General features: G+C 56.6%; 2 protein-coding genes and 1 long non-coding RNA gene across 18 annotated transcripts in view; 1 reads left to right on the top strand and 2 right to left on the bottom strand.

The window, feature by feature from the left end:
* LOC121104799 overlaps positions 1 to 24,110 on the top strand; it is a 44,761-nt gene extending 20,651 nt beyond the window's left edge. For 5 of the 16 annotated variants that reach the window (XR_005837167.1, XM_040639428.1, XM_040639430.1 and 2 more), the window contains 10 exons: positions 11,952 to 12,079; positions 13,461 to 13,635; positions 14,034 to 14,215; positions 14,317 to 14,332; positions 15,075 to 15,171; positions 16,691 to 16,783; positions 17,056 to 17,176; positions 17,422 to 17,704; positions 20,834 to 20,920; positions 23,748 to 24,110. The gene's annotated coding sequence lies outside the window, so the exon portion shown is untranslated. Of the gene's footprint in view, positions 1 to 11,951; positions 12,080 to 13,460; positions 13,636 to 13,953; positions 14,216 to 14,316; positions 14,333 to 15,074; positions 15,191 to 16,219; positions 16,337 to 16,690; positions 16,784 to 16,970; positions 17,177 to 17,421; positions 17,705 to 20,833; positions 20,921 to 23,747 lie in introns of those variants that run through there. The other 11 variants (XM_040639422.1, XM_040639421.1, XM_040639420.1 and 8 more) reach the window with 11 other exon arrangements.
* LOC103679468 lies at positions 105 to 12,027 on the bottom strand. The gene is made up of 3 exons (XR_572956.2): positions 11,940 to 12,027; positions 1,992 to 2,170; positions 105 to 1,459 (listed from the first exon to the last, which is right to left on the bottom strand). It is a non-coding gene; the product is annotated as an uncharacterized LOC103679468 (long non-coding RNA).
* On the bottom strand, positions 16,079 to 25,954 carry OVOL1 (ovo like transcriptional repressor 1). Its single transcript, XM_040639431.1, has 4 exons — positions 25,855 to 25,954; positions 18,610 to 18,827; positions 16,663 to 16,852; positions 16,079 to 16,404 (listed from the first exon to the last, which is right to left on the bottom strand). The coding sequence occupies exons 1-4, from the start codon at positions 25,952 to 25,954 to the stop codon at positions 16,109 to 16,111; spliced, it is 804 nt and encodes a 267-aa protein (XP_040495365.1). The 3' UTR covers positions 16,079 to 16,108.
* Positions 25,955 to 26,072: the final 118 nt, after the last annotated feature.

Raw genomic sequence — 26,072 nt, 5'->3', positions numbered from 1 at the left:
TTTTACTGTTTTTTAACATGGGCATATGAGCTCGCTTCCTTCGAGTGGGTCCCTCTCGCTGCTTCTCAGCGAGATGCCCACAACTGTCCTCTTTGGCATTTGTCCCGAGTGCCGGTTCTGATAGCTTTGGGGCTGTGGTTTAACATGAACCATAAAAGCTTCTTTTAGAATAATTACTTTTTAATCTGGAAAGAGCCAGTTTGATAGAGTGTGGTAACGCCTCCTGCCCGGGAACAAGTAGACACAGTTATGTTCATTGACTGCTGATACCTCTCTTCTTAAAAGGGGAGACGGCTTTGGTGGGAAGGAAGGAAAATGAACATGGTGGATAGGGCAGTTTGAAGGACTATTTGCATGTCTGCTTGAATCAATGGTACAAACACCGGGTGTCCAAGCGGTGTGGGCTAGGTTGAGCACGAGGGACAAGATGATTTAGAGACCCCTGAGCGGGCCGTGGGCTGGATGCAGCACAGAATGGTTTTCAGAGCTGTCCTGTGGCAGCCATGTGGCATCAGTTTCCTAGGACAATCTCAGTTTCAGAGACAAGAAGATACACCGGCCCTTTACCAGGTCATGCCTCAGACTGCCACCACTTCTCAGTTCTGAAAGTGTGGTCACCAGAGAGGCCCGTGAGCAGTGACAGGTGTCATCACCTAAGCAGTGACCTTACCCCCGCAGTGAAGCAGAGCTGGGACCCACCGAGCTCCCTGCGCTGGTGGGGATACCTCCGATTCCTTTTTCACTATGATGCAAGTCCGTTGGTAATAATTACTTGTATTTGTAGGACATTAAAGATTTTGGTGCAAAAAGAGGAAATGGGTTATCAACCATTTTGCAGTTTAGGCGGCAAACCTCTTTTTTGGTAATTAAAAACAATCAAAGATGAAAAGAATATGGAACATGCAACGGAGACCAATTCTAGAAAAAATGATTTATGCCAGTCCCAGCTGAGGCCAACAAATTTGGGAAGACTTGCTCGTTTTACAGAAAGAGCCTTCAGCAGAGATTCATGCTTGGACTGACTTAAACGTGAGGCTCTTCCAGAGCATTTCAGTAGGAAAGAGGACAGACAACCTGGAGAGTGTCACAAGCTGTTACCAGTGGGAGATGAGTCTTAAGTGAAAATAAAGGGTCTGATTACCCAGCGAGTCAGGAAGGGCTGAGGCTTCCCTTTAGAAAAATCTGACCTTGCGCAGACTCTCTTGAGGGCAGGTGCAGGAAGCCAGGAAGAGCCACGCTGGCCTGATCAGTCCCACACAAGCTCCTGGAGGCAGAGACTGTGCCTTTCACGGCTCCTCACTGCTGGGGTGACTGGTTCGCAGCACTCAGTGAATGTCAGACCAACACATTTATTGGTTAGATTTGATGCACGTCAGGAGAAAGAGCTCTCCACTTGTGACCTCATCTGGCATGGTAGCACAACCTGGTGCTTCCCACGTCTCTTGCCTCTGGAGGAGTACTGAAGAAGAGACAAAGTGCGGGTTTCGCGTGCCCAGAGGAAAAAAATTCATACGGACATAAATTAAAAAAAAAAAAAAAAAAAGGAAAAGAAAGCCAGCCAAGCTAATCTGGGATTTTGATCACCATTATGAAGGCGTTTCTGTTTCGTCATTCAGTTTCTAGCACGGCCTCCAGCTCAGACCTGTGCAGCCGTGTCTCAGGAAACTCCTTCCCTGCTCAGGCCCTCTCCCTGCCCCCTGGGCTCAGTTACTCATTTGGACCCGGGCTGCCACATCCCAAGACACCCCTCTTTCCTGAGTCCTCCCCATGTATCTACCGAAGGCAGAGGGGTTGGGGTGGCACTCTCGGGGTGATGCTAGGCTTCCCGAATGGCGCTGTCCCCCCCTAGGAAGGACTTCTGCTTGGTGATGCCCTCGAGGAGCCCGGGGAGGTAACCGGTTGGGCACTGATTCAGTGGGGAGAGAGCACGGATGTGCATGTCTAACTGGGGGAGCTAAGTCAGCCCAGGGAAGGGCGGGTCTGTGTCTCACCTGGTTCAGGGCTGGCAGGGTAGCGTCAGGAACTTTGGCACCACGACTTCTTAGGATGTCATGAAGATTTTTCCGAGATTCCCTCATCGTCATTGAACCAGCACACACAGGATTGGGACTTGGCTTTTGTCTTGGTTATAGCCTCAGAATCCCAGGAAAACCCGTGAGAATGCTCGAGTCTGAAAAATAAAAACTCACAGAGGAGGCTCTGCGTACTGGGGTAGATGTCAGAAGTCGTGGGGTATTCGGGGTTAGCTGTGGACTGAGGAACCCACCTAGGGGCACGGGGAGAACACGTCCACGATATTGGTCAGTGAGAACTTTCCTCTAAATAATCTTGGAGAGAAAGGAATGGAATCAAGGGCTGAAGTTGGAAGATAGAAGGTTGACCTAGTTATAAGGTTGGCTGTCTGTTTAATTAATAGATCGCCCCATGGTGTGGCATAGCAAGGTCGCGCGCAGTCCCGGATATTAGTAATGCTGTCCTGGGGCTCTGGAAAAAGTGGTGACCAAGTATTCCGCTTCGGGCTTATTTTATCTAAGTCTCCGGGCCGGCATGGATCAGAAAGAGAGTAAAATATTGAAGTGGCAGCCCAGATATTGGTTGTAAAAACAAACTGACTGGAAAGGGCAAGCATCTTAGATCCAGCCGGGGTAGCCAAGCCCCAGAGAGTGACGTCACCCATGCGTGCCTCATGGGAGCACCTGCGGCTGTTTTGGATTTGTAGTCCTACGTGGGCCCACAGTGCTGACAGGACTGTTCCTGTGTTCAACCTGCCCTGTCAGCAAGACACTGTTTCTGTGATTCGTCTGCCACATTTTGGCACATTCACGCACAATCTCTGTTAAGTTCAATTACATTAATGTTTAGAACTACTGCAGGTAGAAAAGGCTAGAAAGCACTATAGCAAACGATGATTACTGAAATTAAAATGCTTTGAACTGGAACATTCGAGAAGCTTGTGAATTTGTAGGAGTTAACCAGGGTGGGTACCATCTCTTTCAAGAAGCATCTAAGTTCGTAAAGGATCTCGGCGCTCTTTGAGAGGTACTCCAGACCAAGGAGGGAGGGAGGAGATCAAACATCACGATGCATCGTCGAATACCGAGTCATCTCCCTCTACAAAGCCCTGGGGACAGAATCATTTGGGTCTGTTGCCTGTGCGGGCAGATGGAGAAACTGTGAGGGCGAAGGCCTCGGAGCAGACTCTGGAGGAAATGTTCAGGGGCGAGCACCCTGTCGCAGCCTCTTTGATGTCAGGGGAGAAGTAGTTGAACTCCAGGCCTCACTACAAGATATGAAGAGTCACTCCAAATTTATAAGCTCGTTAAACTTGTATTTTGGACGGTCTGCACGTCCGGCTTTGGAGAAAACACATAGAATGCCCCAGCCACACCTTCTCAAACCACTTAGCTGACAGTTTTTGTTCTAATTACTCTAGTGAGCGTCTCTGTTATTTACAGTTTGAGGAAGGCAGGGCAGGGGGTGTTTGTGCTTTGGTACGCTTTTTAGCATAGAGGGGGTCAAAGTCAGCCATCTTTTGAAGTCAGTCCGAATTGTCAGATTACCAGGGACCGCCAGAGTAGAGGACCCCCTCCACACACACACACACACGCACACACACACACACACACACACACACGGACACACAATCAGCCATCTGTTTCATTTGCTAAGGCCGCAGGGCCAGGATCCTTGTTTTTAGGTTTGTATATTCTTCTTTTTTTCTTTAATTTTTTCAAAGTAGGCTCCATGCCCAGTGTGGAGCCCGTCATGGGGTTTGATCCCACAACCCTGAGATCATGACCTGAGCTGAAACCAAGGGTCGTATGCTCCACTGACTGAGCCACCCAGGCGCCCCGCTCACTCTGTTTTGACGAAATGACAAGGCTTCCGCCCTTTTCCTTCCTTCTTTCTTTCCTTGGGTATTAGTGAGATCAATGGGATAAAGGTCCTGAAGTACTCTGAATCACTTCCAGAAGGGTGCAGCCGGACTCGCTACTACCCTCGGGTCACTTCACGTACCCCCACCCTTTAGGGTTTCCCTCTGCTACCCTGGGGGTGCCGCCCTAGAGAAAGCAGGAGGCACTGGGACCCAGCAGCACACGGTGCTGTTGGTGGGAGCTGCTCCTTCCTGACCTTGGCATCAACACTCTTATCTCCAGATATAGGATACGTGGTAGTTCAGCCACGGTGTCTCCGCATCAAGGGGCCTTCAGGCACCTCCGGTGCGACTTGCAAGCTAGATACTTCCAGCCCCTGTTCCAGGAACTATGAAAAGGTAGACTCTAGGTGGGACGATCTGGGTGGAACCTAGGAACCTAGGATGCACTCGCACAAGATGTTTCCAAAGACGAGGCAGTGGGGAAATGGTGAGCCCTGCTCCCCGGTGTGTTGAGATGTCAGAACTCTGCTGGGAGGGCACAGTGAAGCCCCACCTTCCCAGAGAGCTCTGGCTCAGAACAGCCAGTTAGCCCGGGATCAGGGAACAGCAGAGTAACCGCAAACCCTGTAAGCTAGATATCCTCGTGCTTCTCAGGCCCGTAATGCTGCCACCTGCTGCAGATAGGACGGCGGAGGGCTGGGCCAGACGGCCCTTTCCAGACTGGCTCTTCTTGGGGAGTGGTTCCTCACTAAGCCTGTTTCATTTAGGGACCCTCACGCCTCTCCTTCACCCCGCACCACCTTCCCTCATGGGTGGTGAAGGTGTTAGATCTCTTACAAGAAGAATATTAGGCTAACGAAAAGGGAATACAGTATTTATTTGGTTGCTGAAAGTGTTCTTAGCAGAAAAAATGTGTCAAACGCTGCACTGGGGATTGACAAAGGTTTGGTAGCCAAGGTCTTGAAAAGGAGAGAGACAGCAAGCCTTGCAACTGTAAATAGGTCATTTCTGTGTTTCTGTCACCAAAATTTGCCAATTTGATGTCAAGCGACTCTCAGTGTTTGTACGTGCATGTTTGTGCTGTTAGACTGTCTTCTGAGCAATCGGGAGTTGTTAAGAAAACATTGGTGAAGTCAGCGACCAACAATTCCGCCCGAGCCTTCTCAGGGAAGATGAGGCCCTTCCTCGTATCATTCACCATGTGGCACTCTTGTCATCCTTCTGCCTGGACATTTGCCCTTCCTCAGGAGAGCTGGGTTCCTGCCCGGACATTTGTGCATGTGTGCGTGTGCGTGTGTGTGTGTGTGCGCACGCGCGCATGGGGGAAGGGAGAGGGAGGAGAGCGAGTTCTGTCCCTCTGTGGTGATCACCACCGGTCAGTGGAAAGCCTCGAGCTCAGGCAAGGTGAAGCAAGAGTGACACCAAGTGCCAAGAATAGGAGCTTACTGTGGCATCAGATGGTGTTTTCTCTCCTCAAATTATAGGAGCACAAAGGCTTTGCTCCTGTCCGCAGCATTCATGTCAAAGAGAGGGTGACAAGAGACTCCAGAGGCCGGCTTCATGTCCGTATTGCACTCTGTTCATTAGATGAAGGGATTGGCTCTCTGGGAATCAGATGCAGAACTGGGGCTTTGAGGGGCGTCTGGGTGGCTCTGTCGGTTGAGTGTCAGACTCTTGGTTTCAGCTCAGGTCATGACCTCAGGGTCTTGAGATCGAGCCCTGGGTCAGGCTCCACGTTCAGCAGCTGGAACGTCTTGTTGGCCAGAACGTGATGCAGAGATCCAGGGTTCCCTTTCAACCCCCAACTGATCCTTCAGCTTCTTCTGGAGAATAAGAAGGACCACAGGTACATCCTCCTTGCTGGTGACAGAGAGCTGTCAGGTTACCAAGGTGGCTGGTGGGTCACCTTTGTATGCAGGGAACAACCCGCTCTACTTGTTCAAAAACAAGCAAACAAACAAACAACAAAACCCACTTCTCTGTTCTAGAGGCTGCTTCGGACTCAGGGTCTCTAGGGCCTGACATCTACCCCATTAGTCCTGTGTGGGGAACTAGGGTGCATAGTCTTATGAAACGGCCCCTGGGAGGGACTGGGCACTTTGAGGGGCAGAGCATCTGTGGGCTGCTTCGAGAGATCTCCCCTGGTGCAGGCTGGGCTTGCAGGGACCGCCCTTCCTCACACGTCTCCCCGGGCAAGGAATGTGGCCAAGTTGGCATTTGCCTTCTGGCCAGTCCTTATTCTCAGCTTGGAGCCTACTTGGTTTCTTCCATCTTGGGAGATAAGGAGGAAAGAGCTTTGTTTGTTCAGGTGCCACCAGTCCAATGACTGATTCGGGCTCCTGAGTGTCTTCGGGGCGTTGTATCAGATCTGCCCCCTGACGTCTCTATTCCTGATCTGGGTGTACTGTAAACAGCAGGTTGGTTCCAAACTGGGAGGCATTGGGAAACCCTTTGGGGAGGAGATTTCGAAATGAGATCTAGATTGGAAAAAATACAGTGGGGTGAGGTTCTAAGGAATAAAAGAGACAGAAAACACTGTCATCCTGGCTCTCGGCTGGATCGCAGGGATAAACAGAAGAGCCTAGAAAAGCCTAGAGTGGAGGTGGGGGCAGCCGACAGGAGCACACAACTGTCCTTGCCTCTTCCCCCCACCAAAGGAGGCGAAGCCACACCTGGAACACGCTTTCGGTCTAGGGCATGTCAGCACCGGCAAGGTACGGATAGATTAGCGGCCCCCCCGCAGAAGAGAGAGGGGCCTGGGGGGCAGGGGAGCAGAGTTGCCAGGGGGATTAGGAGAAAAACTTAGTTACAGAAAGATTTGAAAAGGCCTGTTAGATAATTGAGGGGGGGACTAGGTGAAACAAGGAGTAAAGAAGCTCGTGAACCCAAAGCTTCAGGGACCCCCCCAGGAGGGGCAGCCTCACACTGCAGATGTAGGGGGGCGTTCCTAGCTCAGGATGCCCCAGCATCGGGTGGCCCCGAGTGGCGGGTGCCTCTGACATGAAGAGCGCAGAAGAAGATGCTGCCTGGATCCAGAACCACGGAAGGTGTCCGTGAGAAGGAGAGGGCAACCTGAGGAACAAGGAGAGGAAGAGCAACGAAACCAACTCCGAAGCAGAAGAGGAGGTAAACAGGAAGAGAGGCAGGAGGGGCATCCTAAAAGGAGCAGAAAAAGAAAGAAAAGGAGAGTGAAGATCGTGCATCTCATCTAAAGGCCTTGGAGTGGCGAGGTCAAGACGGAGTGTCCACATGTGGTCGGTACGCAGAAAGCTTGTCATCTGGTCAATAAATCCCTTTCATCTAGTGGGATGAAGAAAGCGGTGCTCTTTGAGGGTGTACGTTTGGCACCATACTGCGTAAAAACCGTGCGTGGCCCTGTAAGAACCAGCTAACCAGTTATGAATGAGAGGGGTTTATGATTCATGAGCGTGCCTACCGCCTCCGCCCAGAAGCCATGACTTCCCTCGTCTCGTGCAGGGTGCGGACCCATCTAACCAGAACCACCACCCAGCCTCTCCCAGTCTCCTTAGATGACAAGCTGTGGCATCCTTGGTCCACCCAACTCAGCCCCCAAGCATCTTGCCAAAACATCAGTAAACAAGTGTAGGTAAAGGGAGTTATAGACCTCTGTACTTCGGGCTGTTTCTCCTCTTTCCCAGTGCCCAGCACGTGACTAACCAGGGATTTCTCATCACAGGCTATGTATTCTTTCCTTAGAGGGCAGTCAGAAGGTCCCCAAACACCTTCCTCTGAGCTCAGAGTAAGTTTACTTTCTTTGCCTTTCATAGTCTATTACCACGGACCAGGACATCAGTTTGCCTGAGCCACATGGGAAAATTGCCCCTCACCTCTCACGTACCCAGCATTCTCAGCAGCCAGCGCGAACTTGACCAGTTTGCAGTTGGCCAGCTTTCCTGCTAAGGTTGAGCCAGAGATGAATGTTATTAACGACAACATCTCACATTTGTTTAGGGATTTGTACCTCACAAAGCAAATAATTATCTTATTTAATCCTCACAATAATCCCGCGTTACTGTTATTTCCACTTTATAGACATCGAGTTTCAGAAAGATACAGTGTCTTCCTCAGGGTCAACTGGTAGACTAAGATCCACTCATCCTCTGACTGCAAGTCCTCTGGGCTTTCTCTACAAGGTCACGGGCCCCCTAGAGATTTCAGAGTAACAGCAGAGTTGTCATTCCTGGATCTTTTTACTGACCTCTAGTTCTGAACCCCGGGGACCTCCAACATCAGCCTCTTCGTACATTTCCTCTGCCAAAGACTCTTTCAAAGTCCCCCAAAAGTTGTCCTTGCAAAATCAAAATGGGATCATTGTAGGAAAAGTACAAAATACAAACAGACAATAAAATCAGAACTCCCCCACTGAGTAATAACTCAGAACGATAAACGCTGTGTTCAGTCTTCTGTAATTTTTATGATGTATGCGTGGACTCACTTGTGTTTACCAAAATGTAAAATGGGCCTACCTATAACCCTGTTTTAGAATCTGCTTTTTAAACTTAACATATTGCAAACGTTTTCCTGTTAGTAAATATTTTTATAACATCATGTCTATTGGATACATAGTATTTCATTATGATTCTTAATGGTACTCTAGAGTTAAATATTTAGATTGTTCCTATTTCTTCATTTTTATGACCCGATTTATGATAGACTTCTAGATCTGATTTTAATTTTCATTTCTTTGATTTTGAATGAAGCTGAATTTTTTCATATGATTTTTATCATTTGAAGCTCATTCATGAATAGCCCATCCATACTATTTACAGCTTTCAACAATGTGTATTTTTTTATTGATATGTATAAACTCTTTATATTGAGGCTGAAATTGTACCTGCTTCAAACTCATTTACACCGCATTTCAACGCACTATTTTGAATTTGGGTACATACGGATTTCCCCCGACTCTCCCAACCAGACCCTGGGTGCTTCGCTCTTTTCCCTCTACTTTTTCTGTAACAAGTTCCCCCCAAACAAAGTAAACCTTGTAAAAGGCTCCTCCTCCAGTGCTCACCCCCACACGCGCTCTGGCCTCCTTAGGGAGCGCCATTCCTCTCCACCTAGGCACCAGGGCTGGTAAGGATGGCTCTCATCCCTTCTGCCCTGACCTCCCAAACCTCACTACCTCCTCCCCTTACACCAGCCTCTGGCTGGGGGGGTGATGGTGGACCCCCTGAGGCTCCTGCATAACATTTCAGAAAACCCTGACATGAGCCACTCAGAACCCCTGGAAGAGAATGCTTAGGGGGTGTTAGTATTAGCAGAGAACCATCTTGTGGGGGAGGAAGTATTAGGTCTCCCATGGCAGGAGTGGAGAGAACCGCACTCTCCAAGGGCCCCTCTTGCTTCTGAGCAAGGCCTTCATGGCAGGGGTGGCTGGCGGCGAGCCTGCGGTCCTCCTCCTGAGTCTCAGGCAGTCCGCTCCTTTGCCCTGTTATTACCGCTGGCAGATTTGTTTGTGCCTCTGGCAAAAGGGACGCAGGTCCTACCAGTTCTCCTGGTGTCCTTCAGCAGCTCAGCCTGCGCGTGGGGAGGAGGAGGTGCCCAGGCCTGTTACCTGGAGTCCCCCCCACACTGCGGGGGAGGTCGGGAGGGGGCTGGGCAAGAGCCGGCTGGACAGGACAAGCCAAGGGGGTGAGGAGAGGATGAGCTTGTTCCCCGCCAAGATCACCACCTTGGAAAGCTGGGACTGCAGGGAGGAGGTTCAGGGTACACATGGGGGTGGATGTTGGGTGTTCACTTCGGGGCTCCTGTGGGTTTGGAACGCCCTGACCCGCTCTCACTCCCCTAAGTGGCTCCCCTCCCACCCTTTCTCGGGGTTTGGCGTATTTGGAAGAAGGCTGTGGCTGTGACTTTAACAGGAACGAGACACCTGGCATTTCTATGGTAGGAGCTAGATTCTCATGCTCTTGGCCCCCTTGGTCTCTGCAGAGCACTTTGGCTTTTTCCCTGCAGCCGGGCTTAGGAGTTTCCAGAACTCCCTCTTTTTCTATCTCCACATACTTTCTGGGAAGACAGTGTGATGCTCGACAGTGAGAGGCTGGGGGTTCCACACAGGTGCCAGGTGGCCATGGTGACCTTGACAGCATGTGACCTCTTTAGGCTTCACGTTCCTCGTCTAGACAGACAGCAACAGCGCCGACCTTGGGGCTGGTGCCTAGTACACCAGACGGATGGGAGGTGGGTGCTCAACCGTGTCGGGTTTTTTCTCTCCCTTCCTTTTCTCAACCCTGCTGACGTGGGTGACACTGGGGAGCTCCAGAGACCTCTGCTCGAGGGTGGGGCCCTGGGGCAGCCTGGCCCCTTTCCTGCCATCCTCAGGGCTCACCCGCTCGTACACCTGTCCCACCCCCCGCACGGACTGGGCCACCTCCGTTTCCCCCAGCGGAAGGTGACCTCCGGAGCCCGGGCCCCCTGCCTCGTTCATCTCTGCAAAGCCAATGCATCAGCACAGTGCCTGACACAGAGTAGGCGCTGAGGGTCCAGAGAACAAGAACTGAAAGGAAAACATCTTCCATTTCCTCGCTATCCACGTGACCTTGAGCAACATATTTAATCTCCCTGAGCCTCAATTTCTTTGTCTAAAAATAGAACAGTAATAGCTACCTCCTAGGGTCGTTGTGGGGATTAGTGGTGACGTCAGAGGGAAGCGAAGCTCGATGCTGCCCGGCGCGTAGTAGGAGCTCAGCGAGTGGAAGCGGTGATTAGCTGCTATTAGAGGACTGCTGACGTGTCCGCCTGAGGCAAACGGACGCTCCAAGAGTTCTGGGGTCAGCAGTGAGTGACACCGGGTGCCCCAGGAGCCTGTCTGCGTCCCTCTGCTCTCAGGAATGGGGTGGCTGCTGTTGATGCCAGCGGGCAGTGAGGCCCGGCAGCGCGGACACAGAGCAGCCCACCCTGCAGCGCTCACTTCCCAGCTTTCTTCTCCGTGGGGGTGGGGGTGGCGGCCCCTGGAGCCTGAAGTGGGAGAGGTCTAAGGGCCAGTGGTGCCCCGTTTGCAATCGAGGCGGCCCAGCTGGCCCCCTGCTCTCTCCTCTGAGCGCCTGGTGAGACCCCTGATTTGTGTTCTACCGGACTTGGCAAGATTGATCAGGGTAGAAGCTCTTGCCCAGTATATGCAGAGAGAGTAAGTGAGGAAGAGAGGCAATCCGTCGCTTGAGACCTAGCTCTTATATTCAGGAAACAGAACCTGGAAGATGTCTCAATGCACCGACCTGGCCCGGACCAGGCTCCGCGCGTCTGCCGACCTCCCCTCCAGCGCCGGCCCCGCAGCGGCGCACGGCCTGAGCCCCACATGCCAGTGAGCCTGCCAGCCAGGGGGAGAGCTGCCAGGCAAGAAGGGCAGTCTCAGAGGGAGCATTGAGAGGAGTTGACTGGCTACAGGAACTAAAAAAAAGCTGGGAGGTGTGAGCCTGGGTGATGGGGGATGCAATGTCAAAGCAGACTCTAGAAACTCGGGAAGGGGGCCTGGCATGAGAAACGGCGGAAGGCACATTGGTCTTGGACTCGAAGAGCGTGGGACATCCTGGGTCAGGTGACTCCCATCTCCTGAGGGAGTGGCCTGGTTCTGGGTGGCCCTAGGGGACGGGCCAGGGCCAGAGGCAGTGAGAAGGGGTCTGCTTCCCCCAGCCAGTCCAGGTCTCCATCACCTCAAGCCCAGCGTACGAGACAGCCCCCCACTGGTCTCTTTCCAGTGTTGTCTTTCCCATTGCATTCTGTTCACTAGCATTCCACCCCGGCTCTGCCTTCTCGGGAATGGTAAACAGGCCTGGGAGTCATGACCACTGCACTTTGGCCTGGCCTTTTAGAATTTCGTGGGTAGAAAGAGTCTTGAAGATTGTTTTGTCCAGCCTTCAGTCCCATGACAGAGTCCTGTTAGAAATCGCTAACAAATGGCTTCGCAGCCCCAGCCCTCCGGTGACAGTGCCCGGGGCTCCCCTCCCCTCCCCGCTACCCCATGCAGCCACCCCTGGGTAAGCGTTGCCCGGGCTTGGAAGTCTTCTACTCCCTGCAGTGGGGTCTGCCCCCGTCTAATCCTTACCTCTCGGCCCAGGTTCTGCCAGCTGGAGCCACCAGAGTAAGGCTCTCCCTCTCTTCACTGCCAGCACATAGCTGCTCGTCACCACTCACCGACCAGCTTCTCAGCCTCCGGCGCCCCCTCCTCTCCTCGGCAAGTTGTCAGTGAGTTCCTTCCAAGCTTTCATCCCGGACGGGGGACTGGAGATAAAGTCTATATATCAGAAAGGGACTTTCGAACTCAGGAACCCATCTCATTTTATAGATGAGGACACTGGGAGGTTAGGTCACTCGCTCAAGGCCCCACAGACAGCGCGAGACAGGGCCGGGCCTCAAACCCGCTGACTGGTGACCGGCCCAGACTGCAGGGAGGGGAGACCGGTTGTTGACGCCAAGCTCCTGATGTTGTCCAAGATCACGCTGGCTTGGGGGGGGAGGCAGCCCCATCTCCCCATTGATGTGTTGAACTTTGTGTCGACTAAACCCCCTAAACTGTTTTACAACTTTATTTTCTTCTGGTTGTAAAAATAATACATGCTTATTGTAAAAAAAAAAAAAAAATTAGAAAATACGTAAAAATGAAAGGTATACACCTTCCGAGCACTTCCTGTTGTTATGACGTTCTCCCACCCGACATTTGTTTGCTTGGTTTTTGGCCATAAAAACAGGACGCTGCTTTCATCCGCGGGAAGGCCCCCTTGCTAGGCCCCAGCCCCTCTCCTGTCAGAATCTTGTCTTATCACCTGGGCGGGGTTCCAAAATGCTCTGGGAGCTGAATGAACGAAGCAAGCACGCAGACTGCTGATGGAAATAGTGAGACCCTCTGCCCACACCTCTTCCTTTCTGGGCTTGATCCCACTCTCCCCACCCCCGCAAAACACCTTCCTGCTTCTTCGGTTCTACTCAGATCCCCTGTTTTTCCAGCCCAGCTGGGGCTCCACTTCTTCCAAGAAGTCTTTACTCTTTCCGATGCCAAAGACTCCTTTTTGGGCCCCTCAGCCTTTGTAGTCTGGTGACACACGTGTCGTCGGTTATATGTTGACCCCCATTCCTCTCTTCTCCCTGCTGGCAGGGCCCCATTTCCCCAGCCGGCGGAGGGCCCCGTACTTTTCCTTTTTCTCTCACGGCACCCATGTTACAGGGTCTGCGGGTCATACGGGCCCTCGAGATGGGGGAAGGGCTCCTCGGAGAGGTGTCCCATGCTGGAGGGCTTCTAAAGAGTGGGAGAGAAAGCAGAAGCTCACAGGGAGCCCCAGGAACATTCCCCCACCCCCACCCCTGGCTTCCCAGAAGCTTATCCCCAGCCCGGCCCCTCCTGAAGTTGACATAGCAGTTAATCATCCGGGTTCCCAACAATGGGCTCCGCTCATCTTGGGACTGGTAAAAATGGGATTTGATCGGCCTTTCACACTGGGAGGCTTCTCGAGATAAAAATCCTCTGGCTATTTAAAGGGACATAAGGAGGGTTAGGGGCCTTTGCCAATCCTCTGGGCTTCTCGCAGGGAGCCGTCCAGGTCAGACCCGTGTTTTCCTTTCTCCTCCACAGCACCAGGGCACGAACCCTTTTCACACCTCCTGGAACATCACATCGAAGGCCCAAGCCTGGCAGCGAACCCCCTCCTTGGTGTCCATCTAGCAGGGGAGACGCGATGGAAGAACACTGAACTGGACCCCGGGGACCAGGGTCCCCAGAGTGATCAGGTCTCCCCAAGCGATCCTAGGTAGGTGACGGGGAAGGCCCGTTAACCTGTAAACTCGGTCTGGTTTGAACGGCCCGGAGGGGCCATCTGCACCCTGGTCTCTGTAGCAGCAGGCATAGGGTGCTTCGAGCACAGCCCCTGAGCCAGGCTGCCTCGTTCGCACCCCAGCTCCACTGTAGTCCATCAGGAGACCCAGGGTCCACTTCCTAACTTCTTTCTGCCCGCGCTGATGGCAGCGTTTTCCGGGCCGTGGCTGAAAGATCAAGCGAGCTAATGTGGGTGAAACACAAGTGTGCCCGGCACAGAATACGGGCCGTACAAACGTGGCCATCCCTCCAGCTAGGTGCCTGACCCGGAAGTGATGTGACCTTTGTGCCCTGTCCCTGGGGATCACCGTCTTCCTTCTGCGGCCCTGGCAGGGTGCTAGGAAGAGAAGCGGAAACTGGACCCCTAGCGACTACACTGGCCTGGCGGAGGGCCACGTCAGGATACGGGAGCGCCGGGCCCGTGAAGCAAGCTCAGGGGAGGCCCTGCGACTGTGGCCCAGGGGTCAGCAGGCATCGAGTGCCAAGATCACGGGCAGACCGCTCCATCTATGCAGGTCAGACTCTCGGCTTGGCTTGAGGCTCACTGTACCCGTAAGAGGGGGAAGCTTTGACTAGGATTAGAATGCAACAACAGTTCTGATTAATTTCCCTGCAGGTGGAAAAAGAGGCCGGTAAGACAAAAAAGCAGAAACGCGGAAAACGATAATTCTTTGATTTTAATAGTTGGGGGGGAATTATAAAATAAAGCAGACGACACAAAGCATCAGGACTCCGTCCGACTGCGGGAGTGCGGGGACACGGAGACGTAAACGAGGGCTTCCCCAAGGAGGTTAGTTCATACTATGGCACTCCCAGAACACAGCAGCTCCCGGACACTCTAAAGTAAAATAAAACAGGAGGCTTCCAGAACAATCTATACACAGTCAGAGGGCATTCTGAGAAGCGTCTTCCACTCGGTCTGGGGCCATGCAGCCGCGGGCAGGTTCTGCCCAGGGGCTCGGCTTCACTGCGCCACCCGGCCCCCTGCCTTCTTTGGACCTCTCTCGAGTTTGCCTTCTCATTCTTTGGCAGGCTGGCTCCAACCCTGCCCCTCTCTCTTTTGACCCACACCCCCTTTCCTGTTTTTAGCAGGAAACACAGCCACACCAATAAAGCCTGGTGGCTGATTTCCTCCGATGGAGCCAACCAGCCCCAGGATGGCTCGCTCCTTACGGGCTCACAGCCCAGCCTAGCCATGCGAGAGTGTCAGAAAATAGGCTACAAATATCACTTGGAAGCCCTCTAATACAGTCCTCCCGAGAGGCCTCTGATGGGTCTGGTTATTATTCCGCCCCCATTTTTGCTGCTGCCCTAGGGTTTTTCACTCAACAGGGAAAGGGCAGGCCTTGCAGCCTGGTCCTGCTCTCTCCTTAGTGTCTCAGACGGTGGACTCTGGGCGGATCAAAGACTCGTCACCCCACCGGCCTTTCTCCTACAGCTGCAGCTGGACAAACTCTTGGCCTCCGCAATGGTGAGCTGATGCACAAAAGGTCTGTTATTAGGAGGCAAGCAGGCTCTTGGTTACCCCCAGGCATGCCTTGAACAGATGTGGGAGGGAGGCAGAGCGAGGCGGGGAGGAGCCGGTGGCGACCCCAGCAGAAGGGGAAGGTGGAAAAGTGCAGTGCGGCCCCCAGGCAGCACTGGAGGAGGGTCTCCGGTGAGATATCCCGGGACACAGGAGGGATGGGGGTGACTCAGGACAGGCCCCCCCAGAGCCAAGGCACAGAGGAGGTATGAAATGTCCAGGATAAATAGAACTGCATGGAGAGGGAAAAAAGCCAGCTCCATCCTCTCTTAAAAATAGCCGCCATCGGCACCAAAAATATATTAATATCTGTACATGTGTCATCTTTAAAAAAAGGAAATAAAACTTCCTTGGCACCTTGTCATCGATATCCTAACAATGAGGTGATGTGTGGAAAGGCCTCCTGTGCACGCACACGTCCACAGCTGTGCACGCGTACGCCTCTCCCTGTCAGAGGGGCCCCCGCCCGCCCCCCCGCAGCCCTGAGCATGAGAGGCACACGGGGCAGGCAGCGGCTGGCTCCCCCAGCACCTCGGTTTGCCCGGCTGCTCTCCGCCGCCGGGCTCTTCCCTCTGCTGTCCGCGGCGGGGGGGGGGGCCCGTGGGTGCCGGTGCTCCCGCCGCTGTGCTCCCAGGAGGAAGCGGCAGGAGCATCTTCATGTGCCTCCGGGAGGGAAGTCCTCTCTCTGCAGGGGGGCTGCTTCCCACCGAAGGCAGCCGGGCCTCGCCCAGCAGACGAGAATGCACCCGTGAGCGGAGCTCTGTGCGGGGCCTGAGCGGGCACGTGTGCGCGGGGGCTCCGGGCCGGTCACCGCGTCCCGCGAGAGGCGGCGGGAGGGCGGCCCGGCCAGACAGCGGGCAGGCGAGCCGGGCCGGGCGCCTGCTCAGAGGTGGGCGCTGCTCTGGAGCAGGGAGGTGACGGTGTTCTGCAGGGCCACGGCCACCTTCTTGGAGGCCTTGCGCAGCAGCGGGCTGTCGGGGTGGTGCTCCTTCAGGTGCAGGACGTGGCCCTCCTGGCTCTCAGACGTGCAGCCGCACTCCTCACACACGTACAGCTTGGCCCGCCGCTCCTTGTACGCGTACTTCTGCTGCACGCCGTGGATCTTCTTGAGGTGGGACTCCAGGGAGCAGCGCTGCGTGAAGGCCTTGTCGCACAGGCTGCATTTGTAGGGCCGCACGCCTGCGGGGGGACGGCGCCGGTGTCAGGGAGCCCACAGGAGGCCTGTGAGCGGCCTCCCCAACGCACGGAGGACCGGCCACCTGACCCGGGGCAAAAGGAGCAGAGGAGGCCTGTCCTGTCTCCAGCTCCCTGGGGGCCGGAGCCGCGCCGAGGGGGACTTCTGGCCTGAGCTCCGGGACACCCCTCCCGGGCTGTGCATCCGCCGCCGGGAAGGGGCTGGCGGGGCTCACTGCCCCCCCACAAAGGGGCTCCTCTTACCAGTGTGGGTGCGGACGTGTCTCTTCAGGTCGAATGTGTCGTTGAAGCCCTTCCCGCAGTAGGTGCAGAGGTGCCGCTTGACGTCGTTGTGACACTTCATGTGGCGGTTCAGCATGCGCTGGTAGGTGAAGGCCTTCTGGCAGATGTGGCAGGTGAAGAGGTCTCCGCTGGGACTGTCCCCCAGCGTCACCTGTGGGCGAGGATGGTGGTGTGACAGCCGTCTGGGGGCGGGGGCTGCAGGTGGGCATGCTGGGAGGATACAGACGCTGGCCCCCAGCCCCCCGCTGGCTCACAGATCCGCCGTGCAGGGGCTGGAAGGGACCTTCGGGTCAATGGTCAGGCCTCCTGTCGGTTCCCAAATCCCCTGCCACCCGGCGCCTTTACCATCTCTAGAGACGGGCAGCGAGCTACGTGTAGAAACAGCGGGGGTCACCGTCACCTGTTAGGAAGGCCTCCCTTCACTGGGCTCGAAGCGGCGGGTCTGTGCCTGTACCCTCTGTTCGCCTTCTCTGAGGTAAGACAGGGGGCAGCCCCGTAAGGCCGAGGCCGCCGCTCAGAGCCTGGAGCCCAGCCCCTGGCTTTTCTGGAGCCAGGCCTGACACACTATGACCGAAGGCCCCTTGCCGTCCTCACAACCCTCTTGCTTATAAACCTTGTCATTTCTTTTGTAACTACGGAAAATCCCAAATCTTTTCAGACGTGGAGTTGAGTACCGTGACTGTCATTCAGGGCCGGTCTTGGTTTATCTTTCCCTCCCAGCCTCCCCCTGGCCCTGGATCATATGGAAGCAAATCCTGGCCACCCTCTGCCCCTCGGGAGGGGTGCTGCTCCGAGTGGCGGCAGTGCCTTTCCGGCCGTGTGGCTGGCACAGAGAGACATGGTCTCGATCCTCCACGGCCATGACCGTCCAGAGGCAGCTTATGCTCGGCGGGTGGCCCTGCTGCTGGCACCTCATCCCGTCACCCTGTCACACCACACCCCTCCTCTACTGCTCTGGCCCCAGGGAAAGCCCTCCAGTTGCCAGCCAGTCAAGACCTTTCAGGTCAGGACTCACTCCTCATGTGCGCGGCCATCCTGTGCCCTGTGTCCTCCCCCCAGCCCTCCCTACCGACCAGGGTCCACGGGATGAGAGGAGGGCCCACAGGGGCTCGGGGCCACCGTGCTGGCTCCCTGGCCAACCAAGCAGCACATGTCTGGGTGGTTCCCCTCTAGTTACAACACAGGCTTGGCCTACACAGGGAAGGGAGGAAGGAAGGGCATTCCGCTGCCAGCTTTCTTCAGTCCTTTGGCACACAGAATAGAGCTACAAGAACCCTTCCACTAGATCGCTACCGGCAGGTGCTTCCAGACCCTAGACCTTTCAGCTGTCTGCGCTCCTCGAAAGCAGGGGCATTTCTGTTGCCTCACGCCCTCCCTACGGTTCCCACCGCTGAGGCCGCCCCCCCTTCCCCTAGATGCGAGGCCTCAGGTGCCGACGGGGCTGGAAGTGGCACACTTGGGTGAGGTGGAGACCACTGGGCACATGCCTCAAGGGACAGCTAACCACCAAGTGGACTCCAGAGCTCACTGTGGACGCAGCACGGAGGGGAAGCCAGGAGAAGGGGCTGAGCTGGGCTCATGTCTCCCGATTATCCTAGGACGTGCAAAGAGTTGGGTCCCCTTAAGGCCAGAAACAAACCGAAACAACTCCTGGAATGGACTCCAAAGGGCAAAATGTCTCTAGAACCCTGCTGCTTCTTCCCAATGCATGACGTTGTTACTTTAGACCTACTTCTCTTCTTTTCCACCACCACCCACCTGTGCCCCGCTGGGTCCACTTCTCAGCAGAAACCTAGACCCAGATCCAAGGCCAGCCTCTGCCTGGGTCTCACTGTACCCAGTGTTGTGGGCTGGACACAGGTCTACAGACACGCTCCTGGTCCTCGGAGACAGTGGGAGGGTCAGTACCTTCATCTTGGTGCGCAGGAAGCCATGGTCTCTGCTCTGGGGGTCTGCCAAGCGACTCATGTCTTCGGAGGGCAGCTGGGCTACCACGCAGGGCCCCGGGGCCACACTATAGCTGGAGTCCCGAAGGCTCATGTCCAAAACCAGGGGGCAAGATGGGGGTTCAGCCACCGACGGCTCTGGCTCCTGGTAGGGCTGTGGTGGGCAGAAGCCCAGACTGACTGCAGAGAGAAGAACAGCCAGGTGAGGGGTTTGGTGGGGAGAACAGGATTCAGTGGGCTCTCAGGAAGCTGGCCTGGCCGTGGGCTGGCTGGGCCCAGGAGCCTCCGCCTGCCCCTTGCAGGCACATGGCAGAGCAGGCTGCCCCCAGCCCGTACATGCTGCCCCTCCCTCCTGCCCCATTAAGGTAATTACAGGTGACGGCCGCCAAGCACCACAGCCCACAGGCCTGCCCGCTGAGTAATTTGTGTCTTAGCGGAACTGGGAGGACCGAACCTGCCCTGCCAATTATCCCTCCAGAGCTGTCCGCCTGCCCCACCTGGGCCAGTCCCTCTGGATTCCAGGTCTCATCCATGCTCCTGCGTGGACAAGGGGCACCACCGGAGGCTCTGAGCCTAGGGATCCATCCCTGGCCCTGAAGGGTCCCTGGTGGCCTGGGCCACTCTGGGCTGCTGCTGCTTCGGGCCGATTTAGCTGCTGGCCTGGGGGGGACCGGGGGGTCCTCCGGGCTGGCTGGCGTCCGCTGCTGCTGCAGCTCTTCGGGGCTCTAGGCTCGCCGCTCCCACTGCCAGGCAAACAGGCCAGGTGAGGTGGAGCAGGGAGGAGGTCAGGGAGCGGCAGGTGGATGGCGCTAACAGTCTCCGGGCCACGTGCCCAGCTCTTATGCAAGCCTCCCCCACAGCGGGGACCGCTCGCTCCTGCTGCAGCACCGTGAGGGCTGGGCTCCCAGCCTCCGCCCTCCAAGGCGCCGATACCTGGCAGCCCTGCGCGGTGGCCGCTCCCCGCGACACACACCTCACACCAACCGGGGCCAGAGAGGCTTGCCTCCCCCCACCCCCCAGTTGTGGAGCAGAGAACCCGAAGAGCTGCCTGAGCGCACAGAGGGCACGGGCTCGAAGCTGAGCAAAGCGGGGGGCAAACTAGTTAACGCGTTCGTTTATCAGTATTTGTCTTTCCCAAGGGCTAAACTCTATACAGCTGACCCTTTAACAAGGCTGTCGCAAATCCGAATATAACCTTTGACTCCCCCAAAACATAACTGCTCAGAGCCTTACCGAGAACAGAAACAGTCGAGTGACACGTACTTTGTATGTTTCTGTGTGTCATAACGATAAAGTAAGCTAGAGAAAAAAAAGTGCTACGAAAAAGTCTTATGAAAGAGAAAATGCATTTACAGCACTGCGCTGTATTTGCGGAAAGAACCTTGTCTGAGTGGCCCTGTGCGCAGTTCAAGCCCGTCTTGCTGTGCAAGGGTCCGCGGCAGTTAAGCCCCGTAAGCTAAGAACACTTTCCAAGCTTCAAAAGGAAAAAATCAAGAGGGGCACAGGAAGGAAAGGATGCATGTGCTTCCGGGAGAAGGACTTAGGAGGCCGAGTAAAGTCTCAGACCTGCGAACAAGGCCCAGCGCACCCCCTGCCCAGAGCTGCTGAGACAGAGAGGCCGGGGGCCCAGGGAGAGTGGCCCCAGGGCAGGGGGGCTGGAGGCAGAAGACAGGGAAGGTCGAGGAACTACTAATGGAGGAAGAGTGAATATGAAAGCACCAAAGAAGTTTCGGGAGAGGCCCTGACTCTCGCCCCCTCAAAACACAACAAAGGTCTGACAAGGGAAGAATGCGCCTGCCTGCCGCCCAGAACCCGTTCTGCTGGCACTGGCGTCCGTCTGTCCAGGGGACTTTAACGAGCCACCTCATTCCGGGAGTTGATTCACCAGTGCCTGGCCCTGGCCCGGCATCTGAGCTGCCCTGGCGCCTCTCTCTGAATTCTGGGAGGCTGGCCCGCAGGCCCAAGCTCTCGGGGTCCCTCCGGCCTCCCCGCAGTGACGGCTGTCCGTGCACACCGGGTGGGGATTGGGAGGGGGCAGGGGTGTGTCAGAGTGCTGGCAGCTTCCGATGCCACTTTACCAGCTACTGGAGAGAGATCTTGGCCAGGAATTCAAAGCTGAATGACAATTTCCATTTCTCAATCCAGGTAGAGACAAACAGAAACCTCTACCCTCTTCTGTCTTTCAGTATCGGCTAGCGTGAGTGAAGCTCCTGGAAGCTGGAGCCTGGCCACACCTCCTGCACAAGCAGCAGCAGAGGGAGGAGTGACAGCAGGTGAGGGCTAACCAGTTTGTGCTCAAAATGAGTTGTCACTCTTGGCTCCCTTGTGCCACTGGGGGGTGGCGGCGTTCACGGGGAGGGCGCTAAGGATCCACGGATCCACAGATCCACGCCAGCTGGGGAGACCTATCTCCCATGCCTGCCTCTCCCATTCCACAGCAACCCTGCCGAGCTGGTGCAGAGGAACAGGGTGCAGGGAGGGAGCCTGCCTGGTCTGGCCTCTGCGTTGCCTCTACCCTGAGCCAGGGGCCGGCGAGGCTGGCCGGGCAGCCACGGGGTGCCAGGATGGGGATGTTTGCCTCATCCCAGCCACCCCGCCAAACCTGTCTTCCCGCCACCCCCGAGAGCATGCCCCGACCGCTGCCGCACGCACACGGAATGCTCATCGGCGTGCCGCTCCTGTCGCTGGGTGTCACTGGGTGGCAGGAGGCAGGAAGCAGAACTGGTTGGGCCTTGCTTGGGCTGCTCTCTGTCCCCTAATTAGATGTTTCCGGCAAGGCGGAGGCCGTGGCTACTCATTGCCCGCCCACAGGTGTGGGGTACAGGCAAGGCCGACCAGCTGGCCCTCTCTGTACTCCCTCAGGGGTTCGCTGGCTCCCCTTCCGTTGGCCCAGCTCACCTCTGCTGGATGACGCTGAGGGCATGGGCCCAGGGCAGCTTTCCACCCAAGGGCCAGCTCCCCCCTTCTCGCCCCCAGAAAGTCCCCTCTGTCGCAGACTGCAAGCTGCTGGCCAAATACTGGACAGAGGGCTAGGTCCTACCCCAAGCCAGGCCTCAGGTCAGGGCTGCTCTCTAGGGAGGGCGGGTAAGGCCCATGTGAGGATGCCTAACCTCTGATCACATGGGAGCTGGTGCTGACCTGGGGGGGGGTGACTCAGCTCTGAATGGGGAGCGACAGTGTATCAGCAAGACCCATGCTGCTGTGAGGTGGCCTTGCCCCCTTATCAGGAAAGGCAGGGGTCCCCTGTGCCCACCTCCTCCAGCCCCGGCAGGTCAGCTAGCAGTGCCCGAAAGGCAGTGAGTGCCAGCCAACTGGCAGAGGCGGGCAGCCCTGGAAACACAACGGGCCCGTTCCTCAGCCTTTGGCTTCCACTCTGTGAATGCCAAGTTGCTCTCGCAGGCAGTGTCTTTCTCCCCTTTCCCAACTGCCTTCTTCACTGTGTCCATAACGAAGTTGATACTGGGCACCTCAGCCCCGCGCCAGGGTGGGCAGCCCTCACCAGCCGTGGACTGTGCCTCCGCTTGCCTCCTCCCCCACCTTTCTGGCCAGCACGGGGCTGGGCACCCCTGTGGGACTCCGAACGAAAATGAACATCAACAGTGGCCACCCTTCGCTCTAGTCTTCCCTGTGCCCAGAGGACTTGCCCTCACCTGCTTTCTTTCTGGGACAAACGGTCTGGCAGGAGTCTGCCTCAGGTCACCCCAGCCTGGAGCAAACAGCTTGGCAGCTTACGGGACAGCGCCCCACAGGCCAGGCAGGAGCCCCATCTAGGCCACTGCCCAGGCCCAAGTTGCTCTTCTGTCCCCATCCACTGTCTGGCTTCCTACGCTCCCAGCCTTGCTCCCTGGAGAGCATGGCACACATGTCCTTCCCTGCCAGCACTTCCCAGGAATTAGAAGCATGACCCTCACTGGAGGCCTGATCTCCCCCCAACCCCCACTCCCTCCCACCTACACACATGTACTCTGGGGCCCAAAGCGGACCGAGAAGCCTGTCCACCTTGGCCCGGACAGACAGCAGCCCAGGCTCCCGCACTGCGCAGTCAGAGCCGGGCTGAGCAACTCCCGTCTCCCGCACCTCCGCCTGGCTGCCTCCCTGGGGTGGGCGTGTGTTGGTGAACTGGTAGGACAGACTGCAGAGGCCCCAACGCCAGGAAGGGGGTGCATGGGGGCCCAGAAGAGGCCCTGAGATGCCCCCATCTGGGAGGGTGTCATTTCAGCTCTCAGGCTTCTCCAGGCTCATCTACCCTCAAGGACCTTCCTGGCTTTTCATTGTGACTCAGCAAGGGCTTGGAGTATGGGGCTTCATCCCTGTTTCTCTGGCTTCCCCTTTAGTCCAAGAGATGGGATTTAGCTCTTGGGTACAGGTGCTTAGGTTCCTTCTCGAGAAGCCAGCATTACTCCCTGCATATTAATACTGATATAGCAAAGGAGAAATGCCTTGGGAGATGAGGGGTGGGGAGTGAAGGGCTCAGGCCAGGCTCTTGGGCCCAAATAGGAAACCTGCAATCTCCCTTCCGCTATGACCTTTCAGACCCCTGTGCCCACTTCTGGGCTTTTCCCTTGGGTTTGGAAGGGGAGTGAGGCCAGGAAAAGGTTCTGCCCTGGGGGTGGGAACTTCCAGAATCATGCCTGAGGGAGAGAGGCTAGAGTGCTGGTCAGACTGGCGCCCTGAGCCTTCAGTCAGTAAAAGTATCTCCTTCCAGGGGCTCTCTGATGCCATAAGGGTCTCAGAGGGCCCTGGCAGGAAGGTCAGACCTCAAACGCTTCCCTGTTCCCCAGCTCCCTCGGGGCCTCTCCCAGCAGGACCCGGGTCAATGCTTAGCTGGTCACAACGTGCTGAGTCTGTGAGGTGGGGTGAAGGAAACGTGCCCAGCCGGCTCCTGGGGTCATGGTCGGCTAGTGATGGAATGGCTCAGCCAGGGGACAAGCCACCACAAAACACACTCCCCACTCTCCAGCCATCTGAAGCACCCAAGCGTGGCCCAAGAACATTCCCTTTCTCATTTCCAAAACCTGTGGGAAAACTCTCCAGTGGGCCACATGGCTTTTAGAGGCTAAATTAAGTGCTTTGCCTTCTACCCTTTGCTTCGCCCCACAGGACTCTCCCTCCCCAGAACGATGAGGGCAAATTCTCACCTGCGCCCTCCAGCTTTAGACCCGGACCCAAGCATCTGGGCTGATCCTGTAGGGTGAGAGGCCTGCACAGCTTCCTTCACCTGGACAGCAGCAGCAGGTGGCCCAGACCACCCAGAAGCCCTCCTTGGCCATCACCTGATGGGACAGCCCCTGGGCTGGAGGCCTCCCCCACACTCCCACTACGGCCCCCAGAACGTGGTGGGGAAAATCACCCGGATGCAAGGAAGTCAATGATTCGAACAAACGGAATTTCTTTGTCCTTTGTAGAAGTCAACACATGATCTGTTACTGATTGGGATGTGAAATAAAACTAAAACTAACAGCACACTGAGTCTCCAGCAAGGCTCGGCTCACCTTTAACACAGTCCAAGTTCAGTTTATCAGATCCGAAGGAGCAGCTGAGCAGCAAGACAAACACAGGTGAGGGAGGAGGCAGGAGGGAGGAAGGGGGCTCCGCTCCTCTCCCGGCTCTTCTGGAGGTAGACCACCAATGAGCCGACCGCCAGGGACCTTGGTCAGGCAGGAAACTATAAACGGGATCCTGGGCCCACAGCTAATCCACCTCAGGTGAGCAGGCAGCTCACCTGCCTTTGGGTCTCAGTTTCCCCTTGTTTTAAGGAGGCGGTAGAAACAGCGCCAGGGCGCCTGAGATAAGGTTAAGCTGTGAAACCTCCCAACAGCGTCACAGGCCGTTGGATCCTGGCGGGTCAGGCCACTGAGATCTCACCACTACACCCACTGTCTCCACCAATTTATTCAGGAGAGAAACTGAGGCAAGGGCCCTTACAGGGCCCCTCACCGCCCTCATTTCACCACTTTCCTACAAGGCCTGGGGCGGTGCCAGGGAGCCTGCAGATCAAGGGTCAAAGTCGGTTGGTTAATTACAACCCCCCCCTCCCTTGGAGGCGCTGGGCCGGGTGTGCAGCGCGGCCCCCGCCCCACCCCCAAGGCGTGGGGAGGGGGAGTTCCGAGGGAAGCTGGCTTTCTCCTGACTAAAGATTTTCTTGGGGGTGGAGGAGGACAGAAGGCACAGAAGTGTTCTCAGGGCTTCCAGAGGAAGATGCCACTGGGAGAAACAACTCGGGTTACTCATTCAAAGTTGACTCGGACGCTTTCAAGGAGTCCTCCAAAAACAAGCTGGGTGCACCAGCTGCCCCGGGGGCTTGGTCCCCTGGCTGTGCGCTGGGCTCCCGAAAAACCCTTTCCACTCAACTATGTCCTCTGCAACCCTGTCCTCTAGAAGGAGGCGCGTTTCTAACAGCGGTGAGACCTGATCCCACCTTGGTCCTCAGGACAAGCGGGTTGCAGCCGGGTGCCTTCCCCACGGTCTCCGCGCACTCCGCCGGGCGGGACCTGATCCCACCTTGGTCCTCAGGACAAGCGGGTTGCAGCCGGGTGCCTTCCCCACGGTCTCCGCGCACTCCGCCGGGCGGCTGGCTGGGAGCCCCCCGGCGGCCAGACCCTCACCACGACTTTCTGGCCCCCAGAGTGCGGGGAAGACGGAGAGATCCATGAAGGCGGCTTAAACGAGTCTTCTTTTATATTTTGCACAAACTGCGGCCGAAACTCCAGCTCGCTCCCTAACCCCCCCCGTGGCATCGCTCCAGTGCCCTCCACCCGCCTCATAAAAGTCCCGGCTTTCTGGATTTACGACGTGAGAGTGGAGGGTCGCCTGAGAGGTGACACACCCCGTTGCCTCCCCTGCGCCGCAACTCCGGCCGGTGGAGGGGAGGGCGGTTCCGCGCGGGCCCGCGCGCAACGGACCCGCCTGCCCCCAGCCCAGCCGCGGGGCCTGGGAACGGCTCTCGCCCCCACCCGCCGGCCCCCGCCCCCACTCGGCGCCTCCTCCGCCGCCCTGCCCTCCCCTCTCCTCCCTCCTCCTCCCCCCGCGCCGCTGGCTAACGGGGCCGAGGCCGCTTAAACATTAAATCGGGCGCCCCAGCTGCGCCCGCAGCCGGGCTCCGCGTCGCTGCGCTCGGCACGCCCGCCTCTAGGACGGGGCCCCCAGCCCCGCGGGCGCCGCAGGATCGAGGGCGGCGGAGGGCTCGGGGCCTCGGACTTCGCCTCACCTGGCACGTAGATCTCGCCGCGCTCCTCGTCGGGGAGCTCGCTCCAGTTCCTCTTGCACGTGGAGACGCACGGCTTCTTCACCAGAAACGCGCGGGGCATTTTCGAACCCTCCTCGCCCGGCACCGTCCGCTTCCGTAACTAGAGCCGGGAGCCGTCCCACCTTTCCCGGGACGAGCTGGAGGCGGGGGAGGGGAGGGGGCAGTCCAGGGAACCAGTC

This window comes from Ursus maritimus, unplaced genomic scaffold (genome assembly GCF_017311325.1).
Source record: "Ursus maritimus isolate PB19 unplaced genomic scaffold, ASM1731132v1 scaffold_23, whole genome shotgun sequence".
Taxonomy (NCBI): domain Eukaryota; kingdom Metazoa; phylum Chordata; class Mammalia; order Carnivora; family Ursidae; genus Ursus; species Ursus maritimus.
This window is presented reverse-complemented; position numbering and strand designations above follow the sequence as displayed.